Below are 11,239 nucleotides of genomic sequence, written 5' to 3' on the forward strand. Positions count from 1 at the left end.
ACATCCCCCACCCCCCGCATCCATCTCACTGCTCACAGACCAGAAGTAGTATCAGGGTGGTGGGCAGGACAGACGGGCTGCAGCCAGCACACAGATGAATACACTTCCTTTATCGAGGGTGACAAACCAAAACAAAACCCCAAACATGTAAAAACCCAGGGTGCTAGATATACAAACTCAATTCATTCAGATTCAAGCTCGTCCAGACCCTGGTCACAAACCCTACTGAGGTGCATGTGAGCACCAAGTCAGGGAGAGGGGGGTAGGAGTGAGGCCAAGAGAAAGGATGGGAAGGGGGCCCCCATAGGCCCCCTAAGGATCACTCTCTCACAGTGGTACCTTCACCTTCCCAGTGACAGTGAAGACCTACTACGCCCTAATCTTTTGACCCCCACCCCATCCCTGGCCAGGGCTTTGAACGCCAGTCCCAAATGGTTCTACCCTCCCTTGCTCCATCCTCACTTGCTCAGGCTTCCAGCCTTCCAGCTTCTTCTCCTCCTCCACACTCTTCTCTGTGATTAGTAGCAGGTTAGGGTACTGTATGAGCCGCAGTGAGGCTGGGGGCCAGGAGAGGCAGGGTGAAGACGGGTGAAGAGAGGAGAAGAGCTGTCCCAAGGATCCCTCTCTTCATGGGATCCCAAACTGTACAACCAGCTCCTCTTTTGCATCCACTCGGATCTGAGAAAGTGCACTGTAGGCATAAGCAGCTATCCTGGAGACCTGAGACAGAGGGACCAGGGAGGAGAGGAACAGAGAGAGGCAGTGAGAAGGGAGATCCAAAAAGCCAGGGAAGTGGATTGGGTGGCGAGAGAGGAGGGGATGATGGGGGATAGGAAGCCAAAGAGAAAGGCAGGGATGGGAAAGATGGGAAAGATGGAAAAGAACAAAGGGGAGAAAGAGAACAAAGGTGGAGAGGAGAAGACACAAAGTAAGAGAGGTGAGACTGAGCAAGGTACTTGAGCTACCAGGCTAACTCCACTTCCCTACTGCCTCTGAGATGGAGAGGGCGAACCCTCTGCCACAGCCTGGGCAGTGCAGGAAGGATGGGCAGGGGCGGGCCAAGGGGTGGCTCACCTGCTGTAAGTCGGAGAAGGGGATGGGCTCGCTGGCCAGCACTTGGTGGGGCTGGCTGGTGAGAGATGGCAGCGGTGGCAGCTTCTTCCAGTGGGTCAGGCTGCTGCTCAGCACAGCCAAGCGGGTGCTGGCCAAGAGGGAGGATGGGGTGGGCAGTCAGGCCAGTCTGCTCTGCCCAGTCCAGCCCGGCTCGGGGAAGTCTCACTCCCTCAGGCCAGAGAAGCAGGGTGACGGTGGCCTCTGCTCACCACAAACTCACTCCAGGCCCACCTCCCTTGGCCTCCACACCCTTGAAGGCCATGGGGCAAACAGGGCCAACATGCACATCTGCTGAGGTACCAGAGAGATTTGTTGTCAGTCTCCTGGGCCACACCCAAACAAGGAGCCTGGACTGGGGCTCGGACTCCAAAGCTGGATAAGGGATTGAGGGGCAGGGAGGGACCCAAGTAGCCTGAGGGAGGGATGCAAGCTGGCCAGGTCTCACCTGTACTGCCTTGCCCGGTCCATGTACTCATGCTGCTCCATGCCCTGGGAGTCCGCAGCAGACACGTCAATGATGTTGCTTTGGGGAGAGGAGGCAGAGGGAACATGACAGGTGCTTTAAGAGGGATACACAGGACTCACTGCCAAGTCCTAATTCCAGAGCTATCTGACACCATGTCCCTGCCTCCCCACTGGAGCAAGCCCAGGCCTAGAGGCATCTCTCACCACTGACCTTGTCCCATCCCCCATGTCCTGGGCCCAGTCCCCCTATCCCAGCTTTTAACATGGATGGAGAAAGCTCTGCCCAGGCTTGGTCCTGCAGTGCTCACCTGGCTGTCTTAGCAAGAATGGAGGAGAGCAGGGCCTGCTCATCTGTGCGAGTGGAAGGCAGGCTGTGGTAGTTGGGCTCAGCTCCATTGAGGGCTTTGGTAGGGGGGCTGCTAGGGTCCAGCAGCAGTTTCCGCTCCTCTCGGTCCTGGGAAAGGCCATGGAGAAGAAGTAAGCCCCAGAGCCTTTAGTTAGATTTATTTATTTATTTACTTACTTATTTGAGAGAGAACACACATGCTAGCAAGGGAGAGGGGCAGAGAAAGAGAGAGAGAGAGAGAGAGAGGGAGACAGAGGATCTTAAGCAGGCTCAACACTCAGCACGGAGCCCAATTTGGGGCTGGAGCTGACGTGGGGCTGGATTTCACAACCCTAGGATTACGACTGGAGCCAAAATCAAGAGTCAGACACTCAACCAACAGAGCCACCCAGGCACCCCAACCCTGGAGCCTTTAGTCCAACCTGCCTTTCTTGGGCTCTCCTTTGAGCCCAGCTCTGACTTTTAAGCACCAAAAAATATCCCAAGTGCTGAAGTGTATGGAATGTCAGATAAGGCTCAGTCCTGCCTGCCCTTTGGAGCTCAGCTGAGTTGTGGGTCTAGGATGAATTAAAGTAAATCCAAGCAGCCCTAGAGGCCCTGAAAAGATGGACAGAGACACAAAGCATGTACTCAATAACCACTCTGGAGCTTCAGCAAACAGTCTAGCACCTGATGAGAAAGAATACTGGAAGCTGGAAGCCAGAGGAGTAAGGTCTAGAAACTGATGGGAGTCAGGAGCCCAAGAATGGCCCTCCTGATCCCCCAGACCAGGCCCTTCCCAGAAAGGCTGTCTGCTCCTAGGATGGAGGCCCCGTGAGGCCAGACAATTATATTCCTCATGTAATCTCAGGGCAAGAGTCCCAGCCTCTGGGTCACACAGTCCAAGTGTGCCCCCTTCCTAGAGGGCAGGTCCCTTCTACTCTCAGGTGTTCACTCTTCTCTAATGCTTTCTTTGTATATGACTCCCAGAACCAAACTTGGTGCACCTGGTGAAACCTGACCAGAACAGTGCAGCTGTTCCCTCCCTTGCCAAGTCACCACACTTCTATTCTTGTGGTTTGTTAATTTTCAGTAGTCCTGTTACTGCTAGCTTAAGCCAATAATCACAAACCCCAGAACTAACATGGGGCCAAACCAAGTCTCCCTGGTCCTATTCCAGCCCCTTATTCTAATCTACTGCAGTCTCTCTGAATATGACCCTGCCTTGAGCCTATCAGATGCAAATCCCTGCTGGCTTTATGTCAGCCACAAATTGGATAAGCAGGCCTGCTGGGTATCTATCCAAGCCATAAAGAGCAAGGGTGCCCAGGACAAAGCCAAAGACAAGGGGGCCCATCCTGCCTAATGCTGACTCACCAACCCTTAGTGCCAGACCACCAGTGCTCCACTCCAGGCAGATCTCAGTTCCTACCATAGACCTTCCCACTGTGGGCTCCCAGTTCCCCTGCCCCCAACTCCACAACTCTCCTTACAGAGGGCCACTTCCTCCTGCTCGCCTGCCCCACCCTAGGCAGGCCGAGCCTTTTCACAATACTCTTCCTTCTCAAGTCTAGGTTGCCAAGCGTCTTCGGTTCCCAATAGTATGAGACAAAAGCTGTGGGACTCTGTCCTATCACCTCCCAACTCCTAGACATACCCTCCTCCTCCTCAAAACACAGACTAAGTATTCAAGGGCTAGAAGGACAAAATGCTTGCTAAAGATCAAACTATCTCAAAGGAAAGCTGGCTCCATAACCCTGAATTTGCTTCCTGTGTGCTGTCCTTCTCCCAGCCCTACTTCAGACAGATCTTCCTATAGGACAGGTCTCCCCTGTCCCCCATGTCTAAGTGGATTGTTCAAGAACAACGATGTTTTCCTGAGACCTAGACTCCCAGAAGAGGCCAGGCTACCCCCAATCAGAGTGAACAAATAACATCACCCCACCCCCAAGGGCAAGTGAAGCATGGAGGAAGTGTTTCACACCAAGGTTTGTCCCTGAGTCAGTGTCAACCCAGGAGTCAGGCTTTCACTGTCTACTCCAGCACAGACACATATACATGGTCTGTCCATAAGTAGTCACCTGGTGTATGGGCATAGCTGAAAAGAATATCTTGGCCCAATGGATAAAGCACATGGCTTGGTATCAAGATACGTTGACTACAGCATTACTCAGCTTTGTGTCTTTGGCTAAATATCTTAGCCTCTCTGAACTTTTCCCTTACCTTTAAGTACATAACCTACACCTATACGACAAACGTTTGGCAAACGTCAAATGAGAGAACTATAAAAAGTCTTTGAAAATGTGTCATTTATTTCTTTTTATTGTAACAAGGGAGCAGAGATTAAAATGGGGGAGGGGCCTGCCCAAGAGCTGAGAAAGGGATTTTGGGATAGGGAATGGCTTGTAGACCTTTGCCACATGAAGGCTCAAATCACCCAGCACTGACTGAGCACCTCTCTGGGGGTTAGAAACAGAAGTGAGAGCCTGTCAAGATGAAAGTTCAGATCAATAAACCCAGCTCTCCCAGCTAGAAGCTGGTATCCTTTCTGAGAAGGTCCTAACCCTTCTTAACTCATTCCCTGCAAGAGTTCGTGTTATCCTTTAGGAGACAATTTTCCATTAGGCCACAGTTTTCCCAGTAGACAGGAATACTGTCTCCTCTAAGATGCTGGGGTGAAGTGAGGGATAGCGGACATGATGTATGCCTAAGGTGTAAGGGACAGGAAATACGAATATGTGTTCATTGGGGGTTTGGAGAATTAATGAGGCCCAAGAGACACCCATGCCTCTCAAACAAAGGGCATTTTCCTAACCTTAAGTTCTTAACCCAAAATAGTTTCATGTGAGTCACTGGGGAAAGACCGACTTCCCAAATACCAATAATATAATCCACTTCTGTGACCATCTCTCCACCAGACTGTGAGCTACTTGCTGAAATCCTTCTGTCATCTGTGTGTCTAGAATGTGTTGAAACCCAACACATGTTGGACCCAAGCTTAGAGGCAAGAGCTTGAGACTTCATCCTTGGGAAGGTCTCCCCACTCCTAAAAGGAGATCGGGCAGGCAGGTCAGAGATTAAGATGTAGGGAGAAGTGAGAATGCACCAAGGGGAAGAGGAAGAACTTAAAACTGCACAATCTTCCCAGCCTAATCCTTTCTGCAAAGGGATCAGGTCTACAGTCAAATTCCCAGGGCAAGCACCCCTCTAGCTAAAGGAACTCGCAGGCCCCAAGCAAAAACTGCACCGAGGCAGGTCAAACTGAGCTCGCATCCCACCTCTCTAATCCAATACAGCCAAAGTGAAACCCGCTTTGTTGCTTCCCCAAAACGTCTTGATGTCATGGTCTCTATTAAATTCTTTACTGGTCAACTCAAATGCCACCTACTTCCAGAAGCCTTCTCTGACCCCAAACCGCAGTGACCTTCCTTCTCCCAACTCGAGGGACTGAGAAGATACATAGATTCCTGATTCATGTTAGGAAAAGCTAACTCTGAGCCTCAGCTTACCCATCTTTAGAATGGATTCACAAAGCCCGCTCATACAAGCACAGAAAAAGCACAGGAAGCTTGGAAGACAGTGTTTCCCAAGGACCGAGGCTGAGGATTCTGAAGGCTATAAAGGTTTAAAGATAGGATAACATGAAAGGGGTGGGAGCGAGCGGGACAGGGGGCTGTCTGCACACCCCAAAGCGGAGACTGTGTAGAGAAAGCTGGGGCTTTAACAGGGGTAGGAGCCCGGCCGAGCGTCCCCTCCGTAATCTGTCCCCTCCCGGCCTCCGTACTAAGTGAGGCCCACAGTCCCGTTCTTCTGCAGGCTTTTTTCTGGGCCCCACGCCCTAGCCTCTCAACCCTCATTCCCGAGCCTCGCCCGCCGCGGCCGCACCTGGTCCGAGTCCTCGTTCTCGCTGCTGTAGCAGCACCCCATGGCCGGGGTCGGGCCGGGCGCTCAGGCCGCGCCGAGGAGGGACGGCGTCCGTCGGGAGCCCTTCCGGTCACATGACCCGTGGCTGCATCCAGCGAGCAGCCACCCGCCGCCCTGCCTATCCCTTCCCAGAGCCCCGCAGCTACCGCCGCAATCCTGGCTTCCGGCCCCGCCTCCACCGCATGATCATCGCCAACCAATGGGAGGGCTCACCTCGCTTGACAAGACGCGAGGCACGTGATGCGATGAAAGGGAGGGGCAGGTCACATGACTTCAGCGTCTTCTCAGTCTTGGAGCTGGAGTCTTCCGCCGACTTAAAGAGGCCCTCCTGATGTGTGCTGTGTGGTCGCGTGGCTGCCAGGCTACCTTTCAGGGTCAGTGAGCGAACTTATACCAAATGCTCCCGTAAATGCCATGCGAAGGAAGAGTGGGACTCAGGCCCTCCGCTCCTCGAGCACACAGTCTCCGTGTACAAACACTGGACCCAGATGCCCAGCACCAAGTTGGAAGACACATAAAGACTGTAGCCCCCAACGGAGTTCTCAACCTGTACTGGGGATGGGAGACTTATTGGAAGAAGAGCTCTTATTCCTTCACGAGCCAAAGAGGAGCAGAGCTCAACCCTGGAAGAGAGGCCACCTGGCAGTCTTTGCCCTCAGGCATTTCTCTGCAATCTTGCTTGCCTTTTTACATCAACTCTAGTAATCCTAATTCACAAAGCTGACTATCAGTGCTTTTTTTAGAACCATCCCATATCTTCCCTTGGACCCTGAACACTGGTCATTCAACAAGTCTGTTATTCAACATCTTGCAGCACCTGATACCTGCCTCCCTTTTCAGCACTGGGGTCGTGGGGGTTAATGGTAATGGTGGTGGTGGTGGTGCAGGGGTTGTAAATATTTATTTGCAGTTTCCTGATTGACCTCCTGGACTTTCCACATGTTGGCACACCGCCTCCCCACGAGGTCTGCCTTCAGGCCTGAATACAAACAATATCCTCCTGATTGCCATTTCTGACCCCATTCTTTGGGCATCCCCAACTCCCTGTGCTTAATCCCTATTCCACGTAGCTCCATTCATTTATCAAATCAAGTAATTACTGTCTGTGATGTGCCACACACTGCTCTGTCTAGATACACAGAAGTTCACAGAACAGCCTAAAGTCCCCATATCCGTGAAGAATTGCATTATGCTTTATTCTGTTTCTGGATCAGTCTCTTCCGCTAAATTTGGAGTTCCTGGAGGAATGAGACAAGATCTGACTCCTCTCTGTGACCCACACCCTGGCAATTGCTTAAACAAAACTTGAATTTTGAATTGAGTAAATTACAGCCTCCCATTTCCTTGGCTCACACCATGCCCCCATATCCTGATACAAGGAGTTGGAGGAGAGGTCACCAAACCCAGTAGCTGTCATCACCCCTCAAATCAAGACCCTGGGGTTCTGTAAATTTAGGGCTCATGAAGGGTAGGAGTCAGCCCCACCTTGTTCCTGCAGCTAGTAACTTGAACCACATGTCTCAGGTAACAGCAGCAGCTTATGCATCAATAATTGAGAGCAAGTCCAGCCGGCCTCAGAGTTCTCTGGCCCTGAGGCCTCCCCCTCCTGTTCTAGGCTCTGATCTTCCCCAAGCAGAAGTCTCCAGCACAGGTAAGCAGGGCTCTTGAGTGTGGGTTCCCAAGCACACGAGTTCAAACTCACTATCACTCACCTACTCACATCCATTTATACACTCTTACCTTCAATTTTAGTCCCCACCATCACCAGGAGCTCACAAGGGTCAGATCTGGAGGAAGGGGTGGATGGATGGTTCAAGGTATGGGAGAGGAGAAGACACTTACCCTCCCCATTAGGGATAGGGCTTGGGAGAAGAGGCTCGAGTAGGGGGGAAGCATGTGCTGTGTGTATACATGCTTTTACAAGGAATTCTGAGAGAGAACATAAAAGGTGAATGCAGGGGAGGGGAGACAACTGGAGAAGAAATATAGAATCAAGGACTCCTCCCACCCACAGGGAAGAGCAGATGGAGGGGTGGGAAGAAATCTCATCAGGAGATGCAGGCGGTTGGGGGGGAGGGTGGGTAGGATATTTCCAAAGACTGTGGAAAGTGGTCCTGAAGGGGTGACGACAGAGATGAGGCAAAATGGGTGGGAAAAGTAAGGTGAAGACAGAATCAGGGGGCAGAGGTGGGAAGAGGTGGTTTGAGGTTGGGTGTAGAACGTAGACTAGCATGGATTCCTTGAAAGTACATGAGCTTGGAATTGGACCAATTCAGATTCAAATCCTGGTTCTGTTGTATGACTCTGCACAAAAGACTTAGCCTTTCTGAGCCATGGTTTGTAAAATATAGGGATAATACAAATGACAAGCAATGGTGAGTTTCCCTGTCTGCCTTCCTTCACCCCAGAGCCCTGGTAAGGACTATGTCCCCCGCCATCGCACTGGCCTTCCTGCCACTGGTGGTGACATTGCTGGTGCGTTACCGTCACTACTTCCGACTGCTGGTGCGTATGGTCTTGCTGCGGAGCCTCCGAGACTGCCTGTCAGGGCTGCAGATTGAGGAACGGGCCTTCAGCTATGTGCTCACTCATGCCCTGCCTGGAGACCCCAGTCATATCCTCACCACCCTGGACCATTGGAGCAGCCACTGCGAGTACCTGGGCCACATGGGGCCTGTCAAAGGTCAGTGTTCCCTAGCCTTCTGCTCCAGGAAATACCCTCAAGATGGTAAGGAAGGTCTGAGATCTGCCAGTGCCTACTGGGCGCATTGGGCAGGTTCTTCATCCTGAGTCTCTTTTTTCTCCTCTGCAAATGAGGGGGCTGGGCAAAGTTATTCATTCATATAGCAAACACTTACTGCCATCCCATTTGAACTAGGCATGTACTAGGTGCTAGGTTGGAAAAGGAGGTAGAGGCCACACAGATGAATCAGCCATAAATGCTAGCCTCAGAGGGGGCATAATACAAAGGGGATAACATCTCAGCACATAACCCATAACTTTGTAATTATCTGTGCGGATTCATTCTCCCCTCACCGTGGAGGCTCCCACATCCCATTCAGGATAGCTACCTGGCTTTGTCTCAGTCCCAGCTCCTGGCACAAGTGCTTTTAGAGTCTGAAGAAATTTTTCCAATTCCCAGGTTAGAAAGCTACCCAGTGAACAAAACAAAGAGGAATGAAACTGGAAGTTCTAGCCAAGGTCTCTCAGGAACCTGGTGCCTGTTTCTGCCTTAGCCTTCCTGGAGGAAGCAACACTTAAATGGAGCCTATAAGGATTGTTTTCAATTTGGCCAAGCAGATAAGGACAGGGGTAGGAAGAGGCAAAGCCAGTCACATATACTAATGCACCATGAAGGAATGAGCCAGTGATGACTTGGTTGACTCTGGGCACAGTTGTTTTGGAGGACTGTGGTACAGTCTACAGATGGGAAGAGCTGGAAAGGTTGGATAGGATCAGGTCCAAGAAGGTCCTGAATGTCAGGCTGAGGATCCCAAGTTCAATCCCAAAGGCCTTTAGGATCACAGGAACCAAGGAGCAACAGGGTCACATTTGTTTGTTGGAAAGATAGCTAGTGGCTGGTACAAAGATGAGACTGAAGGACGAAAGCCTGGAGGGTCAGAGGACGAGCGAGGCAGCTGGAGCTGTAGTCCAAGGAGACCCCAGCTGGTTGAGGGCTACAGTGAGACAGGTGGACATTTGAGATCCCTTTCTATCAGGGGCCCTGAATCCATCTCCCATGTCTGCTGCAATAAGCCATCTTCCCCCCCCCAGGTCAGATCCTGATGCGGCTGGTGGAAGAGAAGGCTCCTGCTTGCGTGCTGGAGCTGGGCACCCACTGTGGGTACTCCACTTTGCTTATTGCCCGTGCCCTGCCCCCTGGGGGCCGCCTTCTCACTGTGGAGTGGAACCCACGCACCGCAGCAGTGGCTGAAAAACTCATCCGCCTGGCTGGCTTCGACGAGCGCACGGTCAGCCCCTGCCTCCCTGACCCTAGTATCTTCCCTTCCACCCCCAGCCTTGCCCTAGCCAGGCCTCCCCAGTAAGGGAATCCCACCTAGGAGATTCCCCCAGTAAGGGAATCCCACCTAGGCAGCACAGTAGGAGACTGTGACCCTGGGTGATGTGTGAACTCCTGTCTGTTCCAAGTCATTTGCTCATATTTGCTGCTGGATGACAAAGGAGCAGTTAAAAGGAAGGTCTTTGGAGACCAGCAAATATGGGTCCAAACCTTAAGTCTACCTCTTGTGAGCTGTTATGACTTTGGGCAAAGAACTTATCCTCTGAATCTCAGCTTCATCACTGGCAGAATGGAAATCACAATACTGATCCTGACTTCTTGGGTTCTGAGGACAGAGGAAATGACATAAAGTAAGCCAGATCCTGGTGAAGTCTGGTATGGGAGAACAGACCCTCCCACCCTCACCTCCAACTCCTCCCATCCCCACAGGTGGAGCTCATCGTGAGTAGCTCAGAGGAGGTGATCCCACACCTACGAACCCAGTACCAGCTGAGTCAGGTAGACTTGGTGCTCCTGGCACACCGGCCCCGACGTTACCTGCGAGACCTGCAGCTTTTGGAGGCCCATGCCCTGCTGCCAGCTGGTGCCACTGTACTGGCTGACCATGCGCTGTTCCCTGGTGCACCCCGCTTCCTGCAGTATGCCAAGAGCTGTGGCCGCTACCGCTGCCGCCTCCACCACACTGGCCTCCCAGACTTCCCTGCCATCAAGGACGGCATAGCCCAGCTCACCTATGCAGGGCCTGGCTGAGGTCCAGGCCCAGGGGCACTTACTGCTGCCTCTCCACCCCCACCGAAGCAAGGACCTCAGAACGTCCATTCTTCTCCCTGCTTGTGGCCTGACACATGCTGGACTCAGGCTGGGGAGGCTGTCCTCCAACCTCTGCCCCACTCCAGTTCTACACTGACCTGGGACATCAAGTTCTATCAGGATGCTTGGTTCCATTGCCCCCCTCCTTCCAGAGAGCCATGGATTGACAGGCAAGAGACCTGGGCTCCCAACCCAACTCTATCACTGATTTTCTGGGTGACTCCAAGGGAGTCCCTGTGCTGCCTGAAGATTTAATCTCTCTTAACACCAAGGAAGCCAGCTGGAAAATCTCCAGGGGCCTCCTAGCTCTAGGCCTCAGAAGCCTTCCCTCCTAAGCCCATGCAATTCCAGTTAGGATCAGAGGAAACAGTAAACATTGAGTTAGAGGCTCTGAAGGAATGGGTACAAGCTGAGCCAGAGAAAATGGTAATGGAGCCTGGGCCCAGGGCCAGGACCACCTCTAGCCCTGGACAACATGATCCCGTAGGCTTGCCTGAAGTCCCTTGTATGCCCTCTCCCTGAAGCTCAAGAGAAGATGCTGGATTCCTCTGGGCCCGACCAACAATTAGGGAATAGACACG

The 11,239-nt window shown here is 52.3% G+C and overlaps 2 protein-coding genes across 2 annotated transcripts; one reads left to right on the forward strand and one right to left on the reverse strand.

Annotated features, from left to right (window-relative positions):
- Positions 1-91: 91 nt before the first annotated feature.
- Positions 92-5,963, reverse strand: LAMTOR1 (late endosomal/lysosomal adaptor, MAPK and MTOR activator 1). Its single transcript, XM_049651818.1, has 5 exons — positions 5,789-5,963; positions 1,887-2,032; positions 1,559-1,636; positions 1,075-1,201; positions 92-720 (listed from the first exon to the last, which is right to left on the reverse strand). Exons 1-5 carry the CDS (start codon positions 5,828-5,830, stop codon positions 628-630), a joined length of 486 nt encoding a protein of 161 aa, XP_049507775.1. The 5' UTR covers positions 5,831-5,963; the 3' UTR covers positions 92-627.
- Positions 5,964-8,223: 2,260 nt separating this feature from the next.
- On the forward strand, positions 8,224-11,239 carry TOMT (transmembrane O-methyltransferase). The gene is made up of 3 exons (XM_049651869.1): positions 8,224-8,510; positions 9,602-9,798; positions 10,278-11,239. Exons 1-3 carry the CDS (start codon positions 8,252-8,254, stop codon positions 10,596-10,598), a joined length of 777 nt encoding a protein of 258 aa, XP_049507826.1. The 5' UTR covers positions 8,224-8,251; the 3' UTR covers positions 10,599-11,239.

Source organism: Panthera uncia, chromosome D1 (assembly GCF_023721935.1).
Source record: "Panthera uncia isolate 11264 chromosome D1, Puncia_PCG_1.0, whole genome shotgun sequence".
Taxonomy (NCBI): domain Eukaryota; kingdom Metazoa; phylum Chordata; class Mammalia; order Carnivora; family Felidae; genus Panthera; species Panthera uncia.